We start from the raw sequence: 25,956 nt of genomic DNA on the forward strand, positions 1-25,956 counted from the left end.
GAAGGGGCGCTTCAGGTGAAGGGGCGCTTCAGGTGAAGGGCCGCTTCAGGTGAAGGGGCCCTTCAGGTGAAGGGCCGCTTCAGGTGAAGGGCCGCTTCCGGAACGTCCCGCTGGCGTGACGCCGGCCGTGCTCCTGTGGGGGCCTCACCTTCCTCTTGACCCCCGCTGAGAGGCTCTTGGCCTGCTGCTCCAGGTGGTCCTTCAGCTCCAGGGCGCTCACCACGCTGGAGGAGAACCAGGACACGACACAGCTCAACACGACTCAACACAACTCAACACAACTCAACACGACACGACACGACTCAACACGACTCAACACAACACAACTCAACACAACTCAACACAACTCAACACGACACGACACGACTCAACACGACTCAACACAACACAACTCAACACAACTCAACACAACTCAACACGACACGACACGACTCAACACGACTCAACACAACTCAACACGACACGACTCAACACAACTCAACACGACACGACACAACTCAACACGACACGACACAACTCAACACGACTCAACACGACTCAACACGACACGACTCAACACAACTCAACACGACACGACACGACACAACTCAACACGACACAACACGACACGACTCAACACAACTCAACACGACACGACACAACTCAACACAACTCAACACGACTCAACACAACTCAACACGACACGACTCAACACAACTCAACACAACTCAACACGACTCAACACAACTCAACACGACTCAACACGACACGACACAACTCAACACGACACAGCTCAACACAACTCAACACGACACGACTCAACACAACTCAGCACAACTCAACACAACTCAACACGACACGACACGACTCAACACAACTCAACACGACACAACACGACACGACTCAACACGACACGACACAACTCAACACGACACAGCTCAACACAACTCAACACGACACGACTCAACACAACACGACACAACTCAACACGACATGACTCAACACAACACAACACAACTCAACACGACACGACACGACTCAACACAACTCAACACAACACGACTCGACACAACACAACTCAACTCGACACAAGACAACTCAACACGACACAACACAACTCAACACAACACGACACGACTCAACACGACTCAACACGACTCAACACAACACAAGCTGCTAAGGCCAGGGCTTCTAGAACCACAACACAACACAACTCAACACAACACAACACAAGCTGCTAAGGCCAGGGGTTCTAGAACCGTCCACAACACAACACAACTCAACACAACACAACTCAACACAAGCTGCTAGCGCCAGGCTTCAGGGGGCTGTGAAGGACTGGACCGGGTGTTGGACCTGAGGAGTACTTTACGCAGAGCCAAAGACCTGCGTGGTCCTGCCTTAGAGGTGAACTGTTTCTATGGCCAGGAGTGGTCGTTTTTAGCCTGGCTCCGCCCGCCTACGTACTTCCGCTCAATTTTCATTTCCCTTCAGTACTACTACGTCTGGGTTTGCGGTATATATATTCGCAGGTTTTCTGCAGCCAATTTTTTGGCCGTCCAATCAGCAAACAGAGGGAGTGGCGGAGAACGTTGACTGGTTGAGGTCGTGCGCTAGTTTGAGTCGTAGCCAAACATCAGCGATTGGTTATGGCAGATCCAGAGTGGCACTGGGGCAGATCTAATAGTTTTAAACTCCAACAGACGCCCGCCTTCAAGTGAGTTAACGATTGCCAATGGAGAGAGGCCAGACTCTCTGTGCAAATGAAATGAAGTAGGAGATTCTGGTAGGACCAGGCTAGGCCATTTTTATGTGTTGATGAGAAATACACCACAGTGTTGGTATACGACATAAAGCTAAAGCTAGCAAATTGGATATTCTGCAGCAGTTGGCTATAGAGGAGCCGCCACCCTCTAAGATCAACACAGTCTGAAACATCCACTCGGACCAATGACAGTCCAACGTGTCTCGTATCAGAACCCAGCAGCGCCCCCCCCACACAGCGGGACTGCGTTCCATGCATCCACGCGCGTTGTGTTTCTAATGCCACATCTCTTTTAAATAGAACCGCGGATTCTATCCCGAAGTTACACAACGGCTGCCGGAGCGTCTTCTCTGCACATACAGTATTCATGGTATTTTGAAGCATTACAACCCAGTGGAGCTATCCCCCCCCCCTCTCCCTCTCCCTCTCCGGGGGGGCTCACCGCTTGACGACGTCGGGGACGGTGTAGCCCTGCAGGCCCTTGACGGCGGCGTAGAACTCCAGGTGCTCCCGGAGCGTGACGCGGGGCCACAGGGGGTTGACCTGGGGGCAGTAGCCCACCTGCTGCTGGGCCGCGCCCGCCGGCCGGTACTCCGAGCCGCTGTCGTCCATCAGGACCTGGGGGAGGGGGGGGGGGACAGGGGAGGGGGGGGCCGTCAGCTGAGACCTCTGACCTGGGCCACGAGGTCGGAGCACGGCAGCCTCACTTTAGGAAACAATTATTCGCCGAAGGCCGAAGGCGAAGTGAACAGTGGGGAATATTACCCACTATTATACTCTCTAATATTCTATACTCTCTAATATTCTATACTCTAGTATATATATCCCGAGATAGCGAACCAATCAAATTGCGCCATCTTAGGAGGTTCACGTGTAGCATATACTAACACACTTTATACAAAGGTGAGTCTGGATGTGATCAACACTACACCGTTTTAGTCGCATGTCTAAAGAAAACCACGGCAGTATTCCGGTGATTAAGAGTGATTATGAGTGATCGGGAGTGCTGTGACTAGGAGTGCTGTGACTAGGAGTGCTGTGATTAGGAGTGCTGTGACTAGGAGTGCTGTGACTAGGAGTGCTGTGATTAGGAGTGCTGTGACTAGGAGGGCTGTGACTAGGAGTGCTGTGATTAGGAGTGCTGACGACTAGGAGTGAGGGCGCCGGGTCTGTGTACCTGGCCGGCAGTGGGGTGGATGTCCCCTGACAGCATGTGCATGACGGTGCTCTTCCCAGCGCCGTTGGGGCCCAACAGCCCAAGAACCTCCCCTGGAACACAGCGTTTACATTCAGGGCGTGAAGCAGACGCGGTTACCAAAAGCAACTTACAAGAAGTCCATTTGTAAGAAGAAAGAGAAACAACAATATATCTCTGTGGGTACAGTGAGGATGTTCATAGAACCAAGAGCCAAGCACTAAACCATCACTAGGTTAACCCGTTCCCCGTACACAACACAGTATACGTTCTATTGTTCTATTGTAAAGTGCCAGGACGTACAACGTACAATAGCACCCGGAGCAGAGCTCCAGTGAAGAGCGTCAAGAACGTCAAGCACATACACCGATGACACACGGAACCCGACTGTGACGCCCACACAAAATAAAACCTCAGACCGGACCGACTGAAGGAAAACTGAAGCGGTCGACCGCAAATCCGTTCGTGGACACCGGATTCACGAAGAGCGTGCGTACCTTTGCGGACGCAGAAGGAGATGTTGTGGGCGGCCAGCTTCCCCCTCCTGCTGAGGGGGGGGTCCTCCCCCTCGCCTTTGTACTGCTTCGTCAGGTTGCTCACCACCACCACCGGCTTCTGAACACACCACCACCGGGGGGGGTCACTGATTAGGACCACCTGATCTGGTGTTGTTCACACCGAGGCTGAGATATAGAAATCATAGTAGTCCGGTCTTGCGCAATTTCACTGCGGCACAACTTCAGTGAGAGGTGTTGGTGTGTGAGTGTGTGTGTGTGGATGACGGCTGGTTTGAGCAGCAGCCTCACAGCTGGCCCCCCCCTAGAGTCAGCCCGACTGGACTCTGGGGCCGGCTGAGGCTGCTCAACGCAGCCATCATCCACACACACACACACACACTCACACACACCAACACCTCTCACTGAAAAGCCTTTTCCCGAGCAATGAAAGTAAAACCTTTACTTGTAAAGGTAAATGAAGCACTCTACTGAGGGAGGAAAGAAAGAGAGAAAGAAAGAGAGAAAGAGAGAGAGAGAGAAAGGAACGAACGAACGAACGAACGAACGAACGAAAGAAAGAAAGAAAGAGAGAGAGAAAGAGAGAAAGGAAGGAAGGAAGGAAGGAACGAACAAACAAACAAACAAACAAACGAAAGAAAGAGAGAAAGAGAAAGGAAGGAACGAACAAACAAACGAACGAAAGAAAGAGAAAGAGAAAGGAAGGAACGAAAGAAAGAGAAAGAGAAAGGAACGAACAAATGAACGAAAGAGAAAGAGAAAAGAAGGAACGAAAGAAAGAGAAAGAGAGAAAGGAAGGAAGGAAGGAAGGAAAGAAGGAAGGAAGGAAGGAAGGAAGGAAGGAAGGAAGGAAGGAAGGAAGGAAGGAACGACAGACAGACAGACAGACAGACAGACAGACAGACAGACAGAAAGGGAGAAGGGAGACAGACAGACAGACAGACAGACAGACAGACAGACAGACAGAAAGGGAGGGAGGGAGACAGACAGACAGAGATCAATAAGGCCCTTTCGGAGGGTCCCCCAGCCCCGTCGGCGCCTACCTCCTCCCCGCTGTGGCCCCTGAGGGCCTCGGCCACGCGGGCCCTCTCCAGACCCACGTCCTCGTCCTCGCTCTGAGGCTCCTCCGGGCCCCGGTCCGCCCGGGCCGTGATGAACCTTCAAGGCCACAGAGGAACACACAGAGGAGCCACAGTTGGTTCCATCCACCGCCCCCCCCCCCCCGTTTTAACGACTCACACACTCACTGACATCGTCTTAAAAAGGTCCCGTGACGCGTCACCACCAGGCGTGAGTGTGATTTGCCGTCACGAGCCCCGTGTTTTGGAAATCTGCCCCTTCTGACATCACAGGTGGGCGTGTCCACCTGTGATGTGTGTGTGTGTGACGGATGGATGAGCAAACGTTCGCTACGGTCCAAACCGGGTAGGCTGCCTGGGTAGACTATGATCTGTCCCAGCAACACATCTAGGTGGTGGTGGACACGCCCACCTGTGATGTCACAAGGGGCAGATTTCCACAACGGGGCTCGAGGCGGCTAATCACACTCACACCTGGTGTGCATGTCACGGGACCTTTAAACCTTTGAGTGAGTGAGAGTGAGTGAGAGTGAGTGAGTGAGTCTCACTCTCTACATGGTATTGAACTGGGTGGGTGACCCCTACCTCCCGAACTGGTCGGTCTTGGGGGCCCCCCCGGCCTGCCGCTGCTCCAGCCAGTAGAGCAGGTAGAGCAGAGCCACGCACTGCAGGTAGGGCTGCACACAGAGCACAGCACCGTCACGCACGCACGCACACACGCACACACACACACACACACACACACACACACACACACACACCGTCACCCCCCCATCATCACCCTCACACACACACACACACACACACACACACACACCGTCACACACACGCGCACACACACACACACACACACACGCACGCACGCATGCACACACACTCCGTCACCCCCCCATCATCACCCTCACACCGTCTCACACACACACACACACACACACACACACACACACACACACACACACACACACACACACACACACACCGTCACCCCCCCATCATCACCCTCACACCGTCTCACACACACATACACACACACCGTCACCCCCCCCATCATCACCCTCACACCGTCTCACACACACATACACACACACACACACACACACACAGCGTCACCCCCCCATCCGCACCCTCACACCGTCACACACACACACACAAACACACACACACACACACCCCCCCCCATCCTCACCCTCCACACCTTTACCCCCCCATCCTCACCCCCCCATCCTCACCCTCACCCAGACGGCTCATTTGGGGAGCTTTAAAAACCCTTCAGCCTTCATTCGTCTCCACTCTTTGTGTGAAGCAGAAGCATTGGCACTGTTCAGACGTCACGGCCAAAAGGAATATCACTTTGCCATTGAGTCGTGGAACGGGGAGTTCTTACCGCTATGACGGCCACCATCAGGTTCTTCCACAGTAAGTTCTCCTGGTAGAGCGCCGGGAGGAAGGTGGCCTGGAGGGGACACAGAGCATCCACGGGTCAAGAGGCTTCTTCAGACCGTTAGGGCTCCGCGAGGCAGAAGGTGGGCCGCTAGAGGCTGTGGGCCTCAGGAGGCTGGAGGTGGGCTACTAGAGGCTGAGGCTGCTCCAGGAGGCTGAGGCTACTAGAGGCTGTGGCTCCAGGAGGCTGAGGCTACTAGAGGCTGAGGCTACTAGAGGCTGTGGGCCTCAGGAGGCTGGAGGTGGGCTACTAGAGGCTGTGGCCCCTGGAGGCTGAGGCTACTAGAGGCCGAGGCTGCTAGAGGCTGTGGCTCCTGGAGGCAGAAGCTGGGCTACTAGAGGCCGAGGCTGCTAGAGGCTGTGGCTCCTGGAGGCAGAAGCTGGGCTACTAGAGGCTGAGGCTGCTAGAGGCTGAGGCTACTAGAGGCTGTGGCTCCAGGAGGCTGTAGGCCTACCTTGGTGATGATGTTGAGGCAGGCCCTACCTTGGTGATGATCAGTGTTGTAATGTAACAAAGTACAAATACTTCGTTACTGTACTTAAGTACAATTTTCACATATCTGTACTTTACTTCGTTATTTATATTTCTGACAACTTTCACTTTTACTCCACTACATTTCCTGAATAAAATGTGTACTTTTACTCCGATACATTTCTCCTAACCATCTTCGTTACTCGTTACTACAAATTAAAATCAGAAGAAGTTTGAGTTGGTGACGTAGTGTCCGTTTGTTGTCATGTCAACCGCCAAGCGCGAAGAAGAAGAAGTCCCGCTTGTCCGGGCATGTCACATTATTGATGCCATCATGGTAGCACCTGCTGCAGGCTCTGCTGCTAACGTTACCACTCCGGTAGCAGATGACGAGCATCTCGACTACAGTGGCGAACTTGGTGAACTCCGTGGTGGTGACGAAGATAACGTTAAACACCCGTGGCCGTATTCGCAAGAAATATTTTAACCAATATACCTTAAAGAATACCTTTACTTTTACTCTTACTTTTAATACTTAAGTACATTTTATATCAGACAATTACTTTTGATACTTAAGTACACTAAATGTCAGGTACTTTAAGACTTTTACTCAAGTAATATTTTAAAAGGTGACTTTAACTTCTACCAAAGTCATTTTCTGGTAAGATACTTGTACTTTTACTCAAGTATCGCTTTCAAGTACTTTAAACAAGACTGGTGATGATGTTGAGGCAGGCCCTACCTTGGTGATGATGTTGAGGCAGGCCATGAGGGGGTACAGGGGGTTGAACAGACACAGCATGAGGAGCAGGGTCCGCGTCAGCAGCTGGTTGCCGTTCATGAACAGGAGCTTGACGAAGGACGCCGTCACGATGCACACCTGGGAGACGACGAACGCCGTGAGACAAGCTCAAAACACAGGACTCTGGACACGCACGCATGCAAGCACACACACAGACACGCGCACACACACACACACACACGTCTCACCATCATGGAGATGACGGACAGGAAGTCGCGGTTGCTCTGGACGCGGGTGAAGCCAAAGGAAACCACATAGGTGAAGAGGATGATGGCCGGTCCGAAGCCCACGGTGCACACCATCTACCACGAGGAGGGAGGAGAAGAGGAGGAGAGGAGGAGAGGAGGAGGAGAGGAGGAGAGGGGGAGGAGAGGAGGAGAGGAGGAGAGGAGGAGGGGCACAGGAGGACAGCTTTACATTGAGATGATTTAGAACCGGTGGCTTCACTTTACATGCCTGTTTCCCTTTCTGATTCCAGTCATTCAGTACCCTGGAAATCCAGAGTTCTCGCGAGAGCACAATCTGAATTTGCTCAGCAAGTCACTCTGGGAACGAGCAATATACTCACTCCCCGATTCCCCTGGCCCAGAACATTAACCAATCACATCGGTGTATCTGATATAGGCGGGCCGAAAGCGTTGCTGTTTTACCGATCGGATACGGCAAGAGTCTTATCTATTGGTTAGCTCCGCTGGTCTGGATGCGTCACCCCTTGTACTCTTCTGATTGGTCGTAGTGTTATCCAATTGATGGAGCAGTGATATTTTCACCACTGGTGCCGCCCCTCGAGTTGGGCCGTTTTCATTACTCGTTGCCAGACCCTACAGCTTTCTAGATGTGGGTCTGGATTTCCAGGCTAGTCATTCTAATGTCATTAACTCTTTAATAAAGTTATGTTCCTTCGATCACCTTAGAGGCCAAAGTCGGTTTAAGATGACTTGAAAACATATCGAGGTCTTTGTGCACGTGTGGGCTGTTGTGTGTTCGTCCAGCTGCAGGCGTGCTAGACTCCCGATGTTTGTACGTGTGTGTGTGTATATGTGTGTACGTGTGTGTGTGTGTGTGTGTACATGTGTGTGCGTGCGTTCCGCACCACGCAGGTCATGTTGACGGAGCTCAGCAGGTTCCCGGTGTGGAAGGCGAAGAAGATGGTGACCATGGAGCAGAGGATGAGGTAGAAGAGGGGGACGTCCACGGCCGCCTGGCCGCACCAGTAGGCCGACGGCATCAGGCCTGAGATACGCAGGGTGGAGCGACACTTGATCTGCATGGAGGGAGACAGAGAGAGAGAGAATTTTTAATGCACATTTTATTTTTTTAGCAGTACTTTTGTAGTATAATATTTGATACGTATATATATATTTTGTATTTCACATTTTATACTTATTATATTATATATCATACTATATACCTGACCTTTTTACCTTTTGATTTTATTTTTTAACCCGTTTTATTTTATTGTTCACCTGCTTTGGCAATGCAAAGGTATATTTCTCATGCCAATAAAGCTTTTTTGAATTGAATTGAATTGAATTGAATTGAGAGAGCTTCAGCACTATAGATAAGACTACTAAAGAATTAACACATGACTAGCTTGCTAGCGTTAGAAAAAGGTTGGCCAAGACTCTGGTCATGCGCAATGCGTGCACACAGGTGACCTTAACGCATGCCAGTACAGCCTCGTGAAGTGTTCTGCAGGTCGTCCAAACCACGAGCCCTACCTAAGTCCTACCACCTGATCCAGAAAGAAGGCGAGTACTGTATGCGGTACGTCCTGGCACTTAAAAATAGTACCTAGCATTGTGTAGCGTCTTATCCTGGCTATCTGTGTTGTGTACGGGGAACGGGTTAACCTCGTGATAGTTAGTGCTTGGCACTTGGTTCTATGAACATCCTCACTGTACCGACAGAGATATATATTGTTGTTTCTCTTTCTTCTGACAAATGTACTTATTGTAAGTCGCTTTGGGTAAAAGCGTCTGCTAAACACCCTGAATGCATGCGAGATTAGCTGAGCTCGTACCTCCCGGTCGCGCGTGTGGTCCATGGCGAAGTAAGCCGGCATCCCAGCGGCCAGCATGCCCAGTATGATGGCCTCGATGTACACCATGACGTAGGACATGGTGTCTGGGATTTGCTGCGGGGTCGACACGGAGAGAGCATTTCGAGTCAAACGAGGTTAAAGGTCCAGTGTGGAGGATTTAGAAGTCACTCGTGGTTTCAGATTGAATCAAACAAACGATCAGGTTCATGTACAAACTATACCGATATCGATACCGATTTTTTTTCCATCAGCCTTAGCCGATGACCGATACGCCTTTACCGATTTTCTACCGATATTTGGAGCCGATACTCCCTCAATTTTCATCATAAAAACTGACACAATGATCATGACAAATGTTACAAGTCTCAATTTAAAAAAGGAACATTTATTGAACTGTGAACATTTATTGAAAAATGGCCGATACACGTAAAAAACGCAAATATCGGGCGATAACATCGGCCGGCCAATATATCGGTCAATCACTAGTACAAACGCACATGAACCAACAGGTCCATTGAGAAAACAACATCCTTAATGTAATCAGTGCTATCATTGTGTACTGCTGATCAGTGACTGTTGTATCTCAACCAAGTCAAACTACAGTGTTTGACTTGTGTACGCGTGCATTCACGTTACTAAGGGGCCCTTCGATGTGGGGGCCCACTTGTGGCCCCCACATCGAAGGGCCCCATAGTAACGTGTTGCTAGGGCCCCTTGCTGCTAGGGCCCCTTGTTGCTAGGGCCCCTTGCTGCTGGGGCCCCTTGTTGCTAGGGCCCCTTGTTGCTAGGTTCTGGAAGGAGAGCACATCTTTGTGTACCATCGACCGGCGTCAGTGCCGTGTGCGGTCTCCGTGTAGCGATGTCCACGCGGCGTCCATGAACGGAGAAGCCTGATTGGTCCTCCTGAGTACTGGTACTGGTGCTGGTGCTGGTACTCACATAGTCGAAGGGTTTGGTCCAGGTCCGGATCCGACCGGTTCCGTTGAGGCCTCTGAGCAGGGCGTTGCTCAGGACGTTGACGGTCATGGGCAGGGAGTGCACCGTGGTGCCGTTGAACGCCAGGGTGTACTCAAAGCCCTGAGAGAGACAGACACAGACAGACAGACAGAGCGATATGTAATAATCCAGCAGCGGCGCACCTAGCGTTGCTAGGTTACTAACTCACAGCACCACTGCTACAAAAAAATCTAGGGGAAACACTGTGTAATATAATATCACATATATTTGAGCGACTGCTTTGTTGGGTCCTCCGACGTCTCTGGTACTTCAATAACAAGTAAAGACTCGTACTGGTGGTTATCTCGGCCATGGTTGAGATGGAGAGAGAGAGAGCACCCCTCCCCCTCCAATATGTCTCTCTCTCTCTCTCTCTCTCTCTCTCTCTCTCTCTCTCTCTCTCTCTCTCTCTCTCTCTCTCTCTCTCTCTCTCTCTCTCTCTCTCTCTCTCTCTCTCTCTCTCTCTCTCTCTCTCTCTCTCTCTCTCTCTCTCTCTCTCACACACACACAGACCTTGCTGGACCCGGTGACGTTGATGGCGGCGCTGTGTGGGGCGGCGGTCATGTAGTCGTTGTTCTTCATCAGCTCCACCTTGATGTCCTGGGCCTCCAGGTTGTGGATGAAGCTGGAGATGTCCGAGTCTGGGACACAGGGTCACACAGACGGGTGTGTGCGGGGTTAACTCACGGTTCAGATGTTTGGGTACATATTGCCGGTAAACTCTGACTGCTGCTTTGAGAACCACAAAAAATATATACATACTGTAGGCAAACTTTTTGGCCCACACTAGATTTTAGGGATATTATGTACAAGCATGCTTTGCTGCCACATTGAAACCCATTTACATTTATCTACATTTAGGGCATTTAGCAGTGACTTACAATAAGTATGTTTGTCAGAAGAAAGAGAAACAACAATATATCTCTGTCACTACAGTAAGGATGTTCATAGAACCACGTGTCAAGCACTAACAATCACTAGGTTGACCCATTCCCCGTACACAACACAGCTATCTAGGATAAGACGCTTCACAATGCTAAGTACTATATTTAAGTGCCAGGACGTACAACGTACAATAAGTGCGTGTAGCCGACTCAAGTGGAGGACTCACCAGAGGAGTTCTGGACCAGCAGGCTGGTGGCGTACTTCCTGGGCGCCTGGTTCCTCTTCAGCAGGTAGAGGGGCCGGAACTCGCGCTCCGAGGAGTGGATCTGGATGTGTCCGGTGACCAGGGACAGCATCACCATGGCCAGCACAAACACCTGCAACATGCCCAGACTGGCACACAGAAAAGGAGCTCATTCCCTAAGATCGCTAGACTGGGTAGCCCCGCCCATTCTGCCGGCAATTTAAGTTTGCTCTGCAGAAGGGTCTGGAGAAGAGCAATACATTTCTTTCTAGTTTCGATACATTTTTGCGGGAGCCAATCACCAAGCTGGCTTCTCCCCCTGGCGCGCTATTGGCTGGTTTAACACAATGACGACAGGGAAGCGACGGCAAGCAGCCAATTGCATACAGAGTCAATTTAACCGTTAATCACACCTCTTGTGCTGAAGAAAATGACAGCAGCTTCCCCAGAACAACGTGCAATCTACGATTGAGCTTGGTCTGGCAATAGCCAGGCTATAAGATCACTTTATCCAGTTGGAAACGTATGAAGTGGTGAGGTTTGACAACACCCCTCGCACACATTGTGTCATTATTTTCTAAAACACTAACAAGCGTCACCACCATGCACTAGGCCAGCTATGAGGGCATAGCTGAAGTAAAATACAACTGTTCAACAGCGGTCAGAACTTGATTCGCTTAATTCAGTTGAGACTTGTTACTTTGCGTCCGCCGTGTGCGATAGTGCACAGCGCCCTACAGCCAGCACCAGAAAACAGTGACAGCCAAACAGTCCGCTGTATAACAACCACAAAAAAAACACTTCCGATACCAAAATCTTGTGTCGGCTGCGGATTCTGCATTCAGACGACGACATCTCATCCTTATCCCCATTTCTAGAGAGGCTCCTGTCTCACCCACATGTCCCCATCTCTAGAGGACCTGTCTCACTCTCACGTCAGCGTCTCTAGAGGACCTGTCTCACCCACATGTCCCCATCTCTAGAGGACCTGTCTCACTCTCACGTCAGCGTCTCTAGAGGACCTGTCTCACTCACATGTCAGCGTCTCTAGAGGACCTGTCTCACTCACATGTCAGCGTCTCTAGAGGACCTGTCTCACTCACATGTCAGCGTCTCTAGAGGACCTGTCTCACTCACATGTCAGCGTCTCTAGAGGACCTGTCTCACTCACATGTCAGCGTCTCTAGAGGACCTGTCTCACTCACATGTCAGCGTCTCTAGAGGACCTGTCTCACTCACATGTCAGCGTCTCTAGAGGACCTGTCTCACTCACATGTCAGCGTCTCCAGATGGATCCTGTTCCTCGGCGTCTCTAGAGGACCCGTCTCACTCACATTGTCGCCCGTCTCACTCACATGTAGATGAAGGCCTTCCTCTCGCGGACCATGTTGAGCATGTGCAGCCAGGCCACGGCGCTGAACTGCTGCCTCCAGAGCAGGCGGCCGGCGGCGGGGCTGGAGCGGCCGTCGGAGAAGGTCAGCAGCCGCTGGTCCGTGTCGTCCAGGGAGAGGGAGTCCCCCTCGTCCTGCTGCTGCTGCTGCTCCGCCGCCTGGTCCTGGTTGAACACGCTGTAGTCTGGGGGAGGCACGCGCACACACACACACACACACACACACACACACACATGGTGACTTACACACACGGTCACACACACAGGGACACACACACATGGTGACTCACACACAGACACACACATGGTCACACACACACGGTCACACATACACGGACACACACGTGGTCACACACACACGGTGACACACACACATGGTGACTCACACACACGGTCACACACACACGGGGACACACACATGGTGACTTACACACACAGTCACACACACACGGGGACACACACAGGGACACACACACACGGTCACACATACACGGACACACACACGGTGACACACACACATGGTGACTCACACACACACAAACCGATGGTTCCGACACATGGTTACACACACGAGACATCCGGATAGTTACACAAACACACAAACACACACACACACACACACAGGGTTCGATGTGATGTGGGAGATTGTGTCCACACTCACCGGCTTGGTCCACTTCTGCCTCGGCCTCCAGGCGGAGGAAGACATCCTCCAGCGTCGTCATGGAGACGCCGTAGTTGACCACCCCGAGGTGGGACTGGGAGTCGAGCTCAGAGAACAGGCCTGAGGGAGAGAGACGGGGGGTGAGGGCCGCGTTACGGCGCTGTGGTCTTTGTGTGTGGGGGGGGGGGACCCGCATGGCGAGTCACTCCCACCGTTGACCCCGAAAGACCAAAGACAGAGCGCAGTCTAAACGCTCCACAAAAAGTCCACACGTGGACGTCCGTTTGACACGTTATATTGATGTTCACTGAAACTTATGTTTCAGTGGAGGCACGACTGTTACGACAGTTTGATCACCCAGACCTCTGTACTCATGGCTCCGGCCTCGCTCTCTGGTTCTCTGGTTCTCTGAGCTCATGGTTCCCGTCTCTGGTTCTCCCCTCTCATGGTTCCTGTCTCTGGTTCTCTGGTTCTCCCCTCTCATGGTCCCTGTCTCTGGTTCTCTGGTTCTCCCCTCTCATGGTCCCTGTCTCTGGTTCTCTGGTTCTCCCCTCTCATGGTCCCTGTCTCTGGTTCTCTGGTTCTCCCCTCTCATGGTCCCTGTCTCTGGTTCTCTGGTTCTCCCCTCTCATGGTTCCCGTCTCTGCTTCTCCCCTCTCATGGTTCCTGTCTCTGGTTCTCTGGTTCTCCCCTCTCATGGTCCCTGTCTCTGGTTCTCTGGTTCTCCCCTCTCATGGTCCCTGTCTCTGGTTCTCTGGTTCTCCCCTCTCATGGTCCCTGTCTCTGGTTCTCTGGTTCTCCCCTCTCATGGTTCCCGTCTCTGCTTCTCCCCTCTCATGGTTCCTGTCTCTGGTTCTCTGGTTCTCCCCTCTCATGGTTCCGCTCTCTGGTTCTCTGGTTCTCCCCTCTCATGGTTCCTGCCTCGTCCTCTAACCTTAGAGCGAGCTCTTACCTGTGAAGGTGTCCATGCTCTCGAAGGGCAGTGTGAAGGTGAGCTCCGTCTCCCGTTGCCGTAGCAGCGAGGCTGTGGGGACGTGCTGCTGGACCACGTCCTGGATGTTCTCCGTCTTGCATCCCTCACTGACCGACATTCTAACGCGGGACAGATACAGGACAGGGTCAAGGGATGACCAACACAGACTGAGGGCGCACTCACACCAGGCCGCCTGTACCGCACGCGAGTACGTCTGCCCCCTAAAGTCTAGATCGTTTGTCTAGTGTGAGCACGCCAGCCGTACTCCAGTACAGTTCAGTTCCGTGGCCTCAGTACACTTCGGAGAGGTGTGCTCAGGCCACGGTACAGATGCTAATGAGCCGACACGCGCACACGCACGGATACGCAACCTATGTGTACAAGAGGCAACCGTACTCAGGCCCAGATTGCCTAGTGTGAGCACAGGCCAGCGGCACAGTGGGGGGTTGTGGGGGGGGGGCAATCGTACTTGAGTACGGTACAGGGCAACTTTGCCTAGTGTGAGTGCGCCCTTAATGACACGGATAACGTTTATGGGTTATTAACTTGTTATGTGCATTAGATATCAAAAATAATACAGTGTTCCGTTAAATGTCGATTTTGAATTTACATGACTTCCTTGAACATAACATGACATTTTCTTTGAAGACCAAAAGTTAATGATAGGATAGGATAACGTCAACATACTCTATGATCAGTTTCTGGTTAATTATATACATCACATTTCAACACATATTCATTTAATGGAAATTAATTTAATATAAAGAAATGCATCATATATTTGGTGATCGTTTTGGTGGCCAAATTCCATGATGCCATGACTTTACCTGTGTGGAACCGTTTTAATGAAATCTCCCGACTGACAATTCCCCAACCCGTGGGAACGCTGTCATAAGTCTTTGTATAAACGTTGACTCGCTTGTTAACCTGATGAATGATCCTCAGGTGCAGATAAGAGTTTCTACCAACCACCCAGAACCAGTTTGTTATCTGACGGGAGATCAGCAGACTACAACCTATAGTGCAGTCACGTATGAGACGATGAGTCGTCCAGTACCTGAGGTGGTACCCCACGCCCCACTTGGTCTTCAGGTAGAGGGAGGAGCCCACACACTTGAGCTGGCCGTGGGAAATCACCGCTTTGCGATCTGGTGGGGAAAGAAAAAAAACGTATAGGACTAGAATTCAGACAGATTTCTAGTTCTGGACCGTGACAAATCCTGTGAGATACGAGGGTAAGATGAAAAATTATAATCAGACGATATCATTTTGTTGTCCGATTGGATCAGACACTGTGGATCAGAAATAAAAAAGACAACGCTTGACGCATCGAGCGGTAATGAAATATATACAATATAGTATATGGTACAGTATAGTAGTGAAAATCAATAAATGCTTCAGATAACTGCGAGAGATCCACTAGGAGTCTAAGGGCGCGCTCACACTAGGCAAAGTTGCCTTGTACCATACTCAAGTGTACCGTACCCACTGTGCCGCTGGCCTGTGCTCACACTAGGCAATCTCAACTGAGTACGGTTGCCTCTTGTACATACAGGTTGCGTATCCGTGCGTGTGCGCGTGTCGGCTCATTAGCGTCTGTACCGTGGCCTGAGCACACCTCTCTGAAGTGCACTGAGGCCACGGAACTGAACTGTACTTGAGTACGGATTGGCATGCTGCTCACACCGGCCAAAAGATCTAGACTTTATGGGGGCAAACATACTCGGGCAACGGTGCAGACGGCCTAGTGTGTGAGTGCGGCCCTGAATGTCTTTAACGGCGTCAGACAGGACCGTCTCCAGCCGGGGGGAGACAGACAGGGGGGGCACTGCGCGGCGAAGCGGGGACGTACCGGCCAGGATGTCGGCCTCGTCCATGTAGTGGGTGCTGAGCACCGTCACCCGGCCCGCCCGGCGCTTCTTCAGCAGGGACCACACCTGGTGCCGCGAGCAGGGGTCCATGCCCGCTGTCGGCTCGTCCAGGAGCAGGATCTGAGACGCACACACACACACACACACACACGGACGGACGGACAGACAGACAGAGACACAGACACAGACACACACACTGCAATTTAAATCAAATGCACAGCAGAATACTTTCCATTATTCCAAACTGAAACGGTGTGTAATAATCCCATGGGAGACGGGTCGCCACTACATGGCAGCACACAAAAGTAAAGATGCGTTCATTCATTCATAAAGATCGATTCATGCATAGCGGTACACCGTTCCTCCTCAGAGCTCCACTCTGGGCTGGACTACCTTAGGGTCCCCTAGGATGGCGATGCCCACGGAGAGCTTCCTCTTCTGGCCCCGGCTCAAGTTCCTAGCCTGGGCGTCCATGATCTTCTCCATGTCCAGCGCCTTCAGAACCCGCTTCACCTGGAGGAACGAACACACACACACACACACACACACACACACACACACACACACACACACACACACACACACACACACACACACACACACACACACACACACACACACACACACACACACACACGGCTGATTAAGGCCGATGATAGATTGTACTCCTGTTTCATACCCTCAACACAACAATAAACAAATAAATCACACACTATATAATAAAACTGATTAGAAATAATCATTCAAACCGCAGACAACGTCAAACACCAAGACCGAATTCTCCCCCCCCCCCGGAGACCCACCTCCCCGTCCACCTCGGCGGGCAGGATGCCCTTGATGGCGGCGAAGATGTTGAGGTGTTCCTCCACGGTGAGCACGTCGAAGATGATGTTGAACTGCGGGCACACGCCCACCAGCTGCTTCAGCTCCGGCCCCTCGGCCAGGTCCGCCACCGGCTGGCCGTAGAGGCTGGCCGCGCCCCCGCTGGGCGGGCTGATGCCGCACAGGATGTTCATCAGGGCCGACTTGCCGGCGCCGCTGTGCCCCAGCAGCGCCGTGATCTGGCCCTCGTAGATGTCAAAGGTCAGGCCTGTGGAGGGGAAGCGGAGCACAGGGGGAGCTTCAGACGAGAGAGTCGTCTGAACTATCTCTTATCTCATATGTGGGGGGGGGGGTCAGGAAAAATAATAATGGGTGTGTGAATGACAGTCGTTCACACACAAAAGTAACTTTTATGTCAATAAATTAAATCTGCACTATGTAAACGTGCCGTTAGAAGCCCCTAGTGGCTTGAGTTGGAGCTACAGTCATAGCTTTATCTTTTTTTCAGATCCGGCCCGTTCATGGGTTGACTCATGGATGAGCACGTTTTGGTCTTGAGAAACTTTCTGGTGGAGATATTGGAGGTGCAGAGCAAGTGAGCAAAGCAAGCATTTCACTGTGTAGGCACACACACACACACAACCACACACACACACACACACACACACACAATCACACACACACACAGCGTTGTGAGTAGGAGGTACCTCTCAGTGCGTCCACCACGCTGTCCTTCTCCTTGAAGACCTTCCGGATGTTGTGGATGCTGACCGCAGCGCGGGAGAGGCATCACAACATTAAGCCACAGATGAAAGGAAGTCAATATGAAGAGCGATCGTGTGCTTAACATCTACATCGCCAACAGGCTGAACCAAATAAAAATGTTATGGAGCTGGGCCCAAAACAGAGCAGTTGGTTGTGCTGGCTGGTGGGCCGGTTGGCATTCGATCCTCCAGCAGATCAGAGAAATAAATGAACATGCTAGAAGCCTGTATTTCTACAGGCTTCTGCACTAACCTGACGGGTTCTCTGCCCTCAGGCTTCAGATATGAATCTAAAGTCTGGATTATGAATCCCTTTAATTATGACTCTTAAGTCTGGGCGGCAGTAGCTCAGTAGCTCTTGTAACCAGAAGGTTGCTGGTTCGATCCCCGGCTCCTCCTAGCTTGGAGAGTGTCGAGGTAGTCCCTGAGCGAGACGCCCCTCACCCTGACTGCTCCTGACCAGCTGGCTGGCGCATTGCATGGGTGACTCCGCCGTCGGTGTGTGACTGTGTTTGGATGAAGGCGTAAGTGCCCTAAATGTAACCTCTACTTGGCGACTACGGTGTTAAAGGGGTTGTGTTTAAATGTCAGACTGCGAGGACCAGGGGGGGGGGTCAGCCTCTCACCGGATGGCCTCTTTGCCTCTGAACTCCAGGGACACGGGCTCGATGGACTCCTCTCCAGCGGGGGCGCCGTTCACCTCCGCCTCGTACACGGAGCTCACCTCCACGTAGCGCTTCTTACGCTGCGACCAGTAGGACGGCTTCAGGAAGTAGAGAACCGAGCGCCTCATCCGGAACTCCCCTGGGGGTGCAGCGGAGAGGCTAGGGTCAGGGAAAGCAGGCGTACGGGGCTGGGCAATGGTTTCAAATGATCATTCATCGTCTTTCAATGCCGTTGTGTGGTCAGGAAATGATCCTACTGTGTTGTGACGCCCAGTTTCATACTCTTTGTTTACTAGTTTTATTGCACCTTCAGATGTAGCAATTCAATTTTGTTGTATAGGTGACTGTGCAATGACAAATAAAGTCTATCTATCCATCTATCTATCTATCTATCTAAATTAATGTGAAGAAAAGCCCTTAAATGATCACCATATCAGGTTTGAAACATCAGAGAGAAGAAATCCTTACGCTGTAGTTTAAATGTCCCACCACGTCCATGTAATGACCCTCAGTTAGACCGTTTACATGTCCATATATACATATACACCTTCAAATAATAACCCTCAGTTAAACTGTTTAAATGTCCATATATACACTTTAACAGAATGACTCTCTTTTTATTCATAGTGTGGCAATAGGGGATAATGTACAATCCCTTGTGCTAAACTTTTGTTTCCATGTTGCCCAGCCATAGCTGCATGGGTGTGCATGTGTGCGTGTGTGTGTGTGTGTGTGCGTGGGTGTGTGTACGTACCGGGCAGCACCTGGTCCAGGTAGACGGCCAGCAGCAGGTAGAGAACGCAGTCCAGCACCAGCATGAGCAGAGGGACGTAGAGCGGGTGGGGGCCGTTGGTCAGGGTGGAGAACACTGCTCCCTCACCCTGGGCCTCCAGATACACCACCTAACACACACACACACACACACACACACACACAACCAGAACCACACACACACATCATTTTTAATTATACCTCAGGTACCGTGTGTGTGTATTTCATGCAATAAATAAGCAGGTTTTTTGCAATAAATATGTGTGTGTGTGTGTGTGTGTGTGTATGCATGCATCTGTGTGTGTGGGAGCAAGTGCGTGTGTGTTTTTCATGCAGTGTGTGTGTGTGTGTGTGTGTGTGTGTGTGTGTGTGTGTGTGGTGTGAATCTGGAGACAAAGATGTTTTGTTTACCCTTAGGTGTTCGGTGTATAATAACTGAACTCATCATGCAGGTCTTGTAAAGGCATGTACTGTTAGGCTTGTTGAGCCTAACCTATCAATAGTTCTTCCCAAAATCTTTGGATCTTTTACTCCTTCTTTGTAAATTTGGAACCAAATAAAAGCGTGTGCGTGTGTGTGTGTGTGTGTGTGTGTGTGTGTGTGTGTGTGTGTGTGTGTGTGTGTGTGTGTGACCTGTGCGATCCCCAGGGAGAAGGCGCTGGGGGACAGCAGGCAGAGCAGCCAGACCAGCGGCTGGGGGAAGTCGTTGATGAGCACGGTGAAGAGAGACAGGCAGCCGAACACCACGGTCAGCAGGCTGCCCACCGTGCTGGCGAACTTGGGCTTCTTAAACAGGGGCACCAACAGGAAGGAGAAGAAGATCTGAGAGAGAGAGAGAGAGAGAGAGAGAGCGAGAGAGAGAGCGAGAGAGCGAGAGTCAGAGAGAGAGAGAGTCAGAGAGAGAGAGAGAGAGAGCGAGAGCGAGCGAGAAAGAAAGAAAGAAAGAGAGACCGACAGACAGACAGACAGACAGGTGAATGTCTGCATTTTCATATCACTTATCCGACCAGCAGCCAAAATGAAAATGCTTGCGTCACATTCAGTCATACACACATGGCAGTGTCCGCTCATCAGAAGGAGTGTGAGGTAAACAGGCAGAGACATCATCATCACCCGTTCTTTGTACTTTGTCAGCATACAGGAGGCCACTGCTCACCCAGTGTACTGCAATAACTTAAGGGCTGATTATGGTCCCACGCTCACGCAACGAAACGACCACGCAGACACTTCGCTGCAGTCGTGCACCTTTATGGTTCTGCGTCGGGTTCTAGTGAGCGGACCGATCACAGCCCCTTGCGGCTGCGTCGCCTCGACGGGAGGTTACAATTTTTGCGAGGCGCACGTCAGGCCCTGGCGGTGGACGCAAGGAGGGTCCGCAAGGACGTAAGGGGTCCGTAACCCTCCTTGGGTTGCGTGAACGTGGGACCATAATCGGCCCTTCAGTGTGTGAATCTGTTGGTATCTCAGGATAAAAATTTGGTTCTTTGGGTCACAATTTGATAAAAATGTATTCTTGATTCAAATCTGATGTGAGTATAAGATGATGTCGCTTTTATATATTTAATATAAACACAAAGGCAAAAAATAAAAATAAAAATAAAAAATGCGATTTAATTGAATTGCTTGCTTCGGAATCATAGAAGATAAAAATTGCGATTCTCACGTGAATCCCCCCCTCCAAACCCAGTTATTAAGTGAATTATTATGATTCAATTGAAGTCGTAAATCCTCTTGAACAAACGTTGGTAGAAGGGATCGTAAAACAGTGCATTGTGGGTCACGTTGACAAAGCCACGTTTCAGGAGAGGGGGGGGCTACTCACCGAGGAGATGCCGTAGAGGAAGATGAGCAGGAAGATGACGAAGAAGTCGCTGTTGGGGAATAGCGCCGTGTAGGTGGCGATGAGCGCCATCAGGATGGACATGATGAGGACCAGGCCCGCGTAGAGCAGAGCCCAGGACAGCCTGGCAGGACAGACAGACAGCGGGGTATCTTAGAGGGCGTACACAGGTGAGGGGGGTATCTTAGAGGGGGTACACAGGTAGAAAAGGTTTGAGAGGCCACTGCCATAGAGGTCAAATCCAGACCCACATCTAGAAAGCTGTAGGGTCTGGTGGCAACAAGTAATGAAAATGGCCCGACTCGAGGGGCGGAACCAAGCATGCATTTGAAAATATCACTGCACGACAATTGGATAACTTCTACGACCAATCAGAAGAATACAAGGGGTGACGTAACCAGACCAGCGGAGCTAACCAATAGATAAGACTTGCCGTATACGATCGGTAAAACATCAACGCTTTTGGCCCCGCCTATATCAGATACACCGATGTGATTGGTTAATGTGCTGGGTTTGGGCAATCGGGGAGTGAGCATATCGCTCGTTCCCAGAGTCGACTCGCGTGAGCAAGTTCAAATTGTGCTCTCGCGAGAACTCTGGATTTCCGGGGTAATAGAGGTTCCCACTCTGTGTGTTCCTCTGAGGTCCAGCCCCTGGGGGGAACCTGTGGATCCTCACCAGAAGGCCGTGTCGTACAGGCCCATCATGGTCATGGTGTCCTTCAGACGCTGCTCCTTCTCCGCCACCACGTTGACGATGAGGAAGGTGACGAAGGGCGTGAAGGTCAGCACCAGGTAGATGGAGATCAGGGCGTGGGAGAACTTCTGCACCTCCACCGAGCCCGGCTGGCCCATCATCACCACCCGCAGGTTCATCTCACTCCACACCGAGCGCTTGGTCTGCAGCTGGCAACACGCATAGGAGGACACGGACATATAAGGACATGGACATATAAGGACATGGACATATAAGGACACGCATAGGAGGACACGGACATATAAGGACATGGACATATAAGGACACACATAGGAGGACATGGACATATAAGGACATGGACATATAAGGACACGCATAGGAGGACATGGACATATAAGGACATGGACATATAAGGACACACATAGGAGGACGTGGACATATAAGGACACGCATAGGAGGACATGGACATATAAGGACATGGACATTTAAGGACATGGACATAAAAAGACACGCATAGGAGGACAAGGACATATAAGGACATGGACATATAAGGACATGGACATAAAAAGACACGCATAGGAGGACAAGGACATATAAGGACATGGACATATAAGGACATGGACATAAAAAGACACGCATAGGAGGACAAGGACATATAAGGACATGGACATTTAAGGACATGGACATATAAGGACACGGACATATAAGGACAAGGACATATAAGGACATGGACATTTAAGGACATGGACATATAAGGACATGGACATTTAAGGAAATAGACCAATGTCCTGAGTAGGGTACCCCCTCCTTGGACTGGGCTGAGTGGGGTACACCCTGGGCTGAGTGGGGTACACCCTCCCCGCCGTGTGGGGGCGTGTCTCACCTGGATGATGGTGGCGTCGATGAGGGACTGCAGGCGGATGAAGCCGGAGTACCAGTAGTTGGCCGCTCTGCAGTTCAGCGAGCTGGCGAAGCAGTTGGCTGGGAGGACAAACGCAGCGTTTCAATTAATCAAATCAATCAATTAATCAATTGACTCTACTGATTTGACACTGAATATCGAACTTCATTCTGGAATCCTTCCAGCCCAATAATAATAATAATAACCAATAGCAGCTCTACCGATGGACTCTGTGTAGTCGCTGGGCAGCGGCAGCTGGTTGTAGGGGTAGCGGAGCCGGTAGGACGTGGCCGCGGCGTCCAGGAACACCACGCCCACGAAGCCCGAGGGCTCGTGCAGGCTGGCGTTCTCCAGCTCCACCTCGCTGGAGAACATCTCCAGCCGGTCCTGGATGTCTGGGAGGAGAACGCACACAAGTGTGATGGTGAGCTAGACATGGGTTAGCCCCCGCCCATTCTGCTGGCGATTTGAGTTTGAGTCCTGCAGAAGGGTCTGGAGAAGAAGAGCAATACATTTCTTTCTAGTTTCGATACGTTTTTTGCGGGAGCCAATCACCAAGCTGGCTTTTCCCCCCCGGCGCGCTATTGGCTGATTTAAGTCAATTTGAACTCCACCTGTTGATCACGCCTCTTGACAGCAGCTTCCCCAGACCAGCTTCCCCAGATGGAGAACAGGACAGGCAGGATGGTAAATAAACAAAATGCATTCATACAGCGCTGTTCTAACCAGTAGCCACACAAAGTGCTTTACAACACTACCCAACATTCACGCACACATTCACACACTGACGGCGGAGTCAGCCACACAGGGCGACAGCCAGCTGGTCGGGAGCAGTCAGGGTGAGGGCGTCTCGCTCAGGGACACCTCGACACTCAGCTAGGAGGAGCCGGGGATCGAACTGGAAAGTGATATTTCTGAACATGCGCGCGCACGCACACGCACACACACACACAGGCACAGGCACACGGCTACAGTAACAGAGCAGCTCTTACGCATCTCCTGGGCCACCTCCTCCATGATGTGGCTGGTGATGTTGGTGATGGGTGTGTAGCCCAGCCCCTTGAGGAAGTAGTGGTCCTCTCGGTCCAGCTCCATGGTGCTGATGCCGCTGTAGTAGACGTGGGGGTTCAGGATGCTGATGAGGATCAGCAGCGCCAGCAGCAGCAGCGGCAGAATCAGCTCCTGCAGACAGAGAAAATATCAGCCTCAAACACAACGCACCCTACAGTCACGTTTACATTGTGGGCATTTAGCAGACGCCGTTATCCAAAGCGACTAACAACCATTCACACACATGTTCACAAACTGACGGCGGTGTGTCTGCCACGCAGGGCGACAGCCAGCTGGTCAGGAGCAGTCAGGGTGAGGGCGTCTCGCTCAGGGACACCTCCACACTCAGCTAGGAGGAGCCGGGGATCGAACTAGCAACCTTTTACGGTTACAAGTCATCCCGCTCTACCTTCTATGCTAAGCCGAAATTACATTTCAATCGTGTTTAAATGTGGTACAGTGAATGTACGTCAACTATCACTTCCTTAGGATGATTGTCTATTAATAGATTACAATTAATCATTGTAATCCAGTGTGGAGGTAAACTCGCGTGGAACATGTTCCCACATAAGCTGTGTGCTTTAAACATAATCCACGAGCCTCAAACCCCCGGATATGCTATTCTAACACCACTCATGTACAAGGACTGCCCTCGCCACCCGGAACAGGAAGCGTGTGATGAACGACCAGAGTGCCACTCCCTGGGCAAAGTCTGTGTAAGGCTGGCCTTACACGGAACTGACACCCTCTCAGCCTGAACACACAACCTGTGGAACGGCTGTGGACAACACAAGGTCTGGGGCTCCAGTCAACCACCAAGAGTCAAATCAGGGTTTACATTCACATTTACATTGAGGGCATGAATCAGACGCTTTTATCCAAAGCGACTTACAATAAGTACATTTGTCATAAGAAGTGAAACAATATATCGCTGTCGGTACAGTAAAGATGTTCATAGAACCAAGTGCAAGTACTAACAATCGCTAGGCCAACCCGTTCCCCGTATACAGCAGTGATAGTCAGCTACTGCAGATGCTACACAATTAGGTACTATGAATAAATACAACATACATTGAGTGACAGGACGTACAACAGACAATAGTCTCCAGTTTACACCCTGATCTGACGGGAAAAGGGGAAATGCCGGATGTCCCCCGGGCAAGGCCAATAAGAGTTCTAGATAGTGTGTGTGTGTGTGTGTGTGTGTGTGTGTGTGTGTGTGTGTGTGTGTGTGTGTGTGTGTGTGTGTGTGTGTGTGTGTGTGTGTGTGTGTGTGTGTGTGTGTGTGTGCACGTGTGTGTGTGTGCGTGTGCGTGTGTGTAGCAGAGTTCCAAACACTGGAGTGATCTGAAGTTCAAAAGGCACATTGCCCTTCTTGCCCAAAAGTTGTAGAATAACCAAGCCACCAGTTTATAAAAAGGTATTGGCTTGGTTGGAAAGGAAGGACAAGGTGTATTATGACTATAGGTTGTAGCTCTCTCTCCCTCTCCCTCCCTCTCCCTCTCGCTCATGCCAGCAGATCGGGGCGAGTGGTACATAGAGCGACCTTAACTCCATGAACTCCTCGCTCACCGAACACAGCAGCCTTACGTGGATAGGGTCTGTGCCAGAGATAGATGGGGAAACAACCACAAGCACCCCGGGCTAAACGCCCGTTAAAGTGCTGGACTCACTCCTCTGAGCTGCATTACCACGACCAGTTATAAACCAGCAGACCAGTAAGAATTCCCCCACCGCGAAAGACCATTTAACAGAAACACATAAAAGATGCATTAGTGAAACACAAATCCAAATGAAAGATGCATGGGTTAAGAACCAGGAGGGAGGGTCGAGGCAGGGAGAGAACCAGAGAGGCAGGAAGGGTGAACAGGCCTAGGAGACCATTATCATTCATGCTACGCCATAAACTAAATCTAAAAGTTATGCATTTTGCCACTGTTGGGCTTTTTTAGTGCCTGGCACTTGGTTCTATGAACATCCTTACTGTACGGTCCGCGAAATATTGTTGTTTCTCTTTCTACTGACAAATAAACTTATTGTAAGTCGCCTTGGATAAAAGCGTCGGTTAAATGCCCTAAATATAAATACTAATGTGATTTGTTCGTCCATAATTATATTTAATATATTGCCATTGCA

General features: G+C 51.0%; 1 protein-coding gene across 1 annotated transcript in view; it reads right to left on the reverse strand.

The window, feature by feature from the left end:
- Positions 1-25,956, reverse strand: part of abca5 (ATP-binding cassette, sub-family A (ABC1), member 5) — a 36,795-nt gene that overhangs the window by 5,145 nt on the left and 5,694 nt on the right. Inside the window, exons 3-32 of the mRNA XM_084475441.1 lie at positions 23,763-23,952; positions 22,992-23,165; positions 22,753-22,850; positions 21,852-22,078; positions 21,156-21,297; positions 19,967-20,155; positions 19,317-19,464; positions 18,524-18,701; positions 17,841-17,899; positions 17,115-17,401; positions 16,705-16,824; positions 16,293-16,431; positions 15,498-15,588; positions 14,420-14,559; positions 13,468-13,587; positions 12,772-12,991; positions 11,399-11,565; positions 10,801-10,928; positions 10,231-10,368; positions 9,271-9,384; positions 8,341-8,511; positions 7,436-7,549; positions 7,188-7,325; positions 5,918-5,986; positions 5,119-5,210; positions 4,498-4,612; positions 3,437-3,554; positions 2,922-3,013; positions 2,187-2,362; positions 149-224 (exon numbers count right to left, since the gene is read on the reverse strand). Coding sequence (XP_084331567.1) covers positions 149-224; positions 2,187-2,362; positions 2,922-3,013; positions 3,437-3,554; positions 4,498-4,612; positions 5,119-5,210; positions 5,918-5,986; positions 7,188-7,325; positions 7,436-7,549; positions 8,341-8,511; positions 9,271-9,384; positions 10,231-10,368; positions 10,801-10,928; positions 11,399-11,565; positions 12,772-12,991; positions 13,468-13,587; positions 14,420-14,559; positions 15,498-15,588; positions 16,293-16,431; positions 16,705-16,824; positions 17,115-17,401; positions 17,841-17,899; positions 18,524-18,701; positions 19,317-19,464; positions 19,967-20,155; positions 21,156-21,297; positions 21,852-22,078; positions 22,753-22,850; positions 22,992-23,165; positions 23,763-23,952 — 4,230 coding nt within the window. The remainder of the gene's footprint in view (positions 1-148; positions 225-2,186; positions 2,363-2,921; positions 3,014-3,436; positions 3,555-4,497; positions 4,613-5,118; positions 5,211-5,917; positions 5,987-7,187; positions 7,326-7,435; positions 7,550-8,340; positions 8,512-9,270; positions 9,385-10,230; positions 10,369-10,800; positions 10,929-11,398; positions 11,566-12,771; positions 12,992-13,467; positions 13,588-14,419; positions 14,560-15,497; positions 15,589-16,292; positions 16,432-16,704; positions 16,825-17,114; positions 17,402-17,840; positions 17,900-18,523; positions 18,702-19,316; positions 19,465-19,966; positions 20,156-21,155; positions 21,298-21,851; positions 22,079-22,752; positions 22,851-22,991; positions 23,166-23,762; positions 23,953-25,956) is intronic.

This window comes from Micromesistius poutassou (genome assembly GCF_964030765.1).
Source record: "Micromesistius poutassou genome assembly, chromosome: 11".
NCBI classification, from domain to species: domain Eukaryota; kingdom Metazoa; phylum Chordata; class Actinopteri; order Gadiformes; family Gadidae; genus Micromesistius; species Micromesistius poutassou.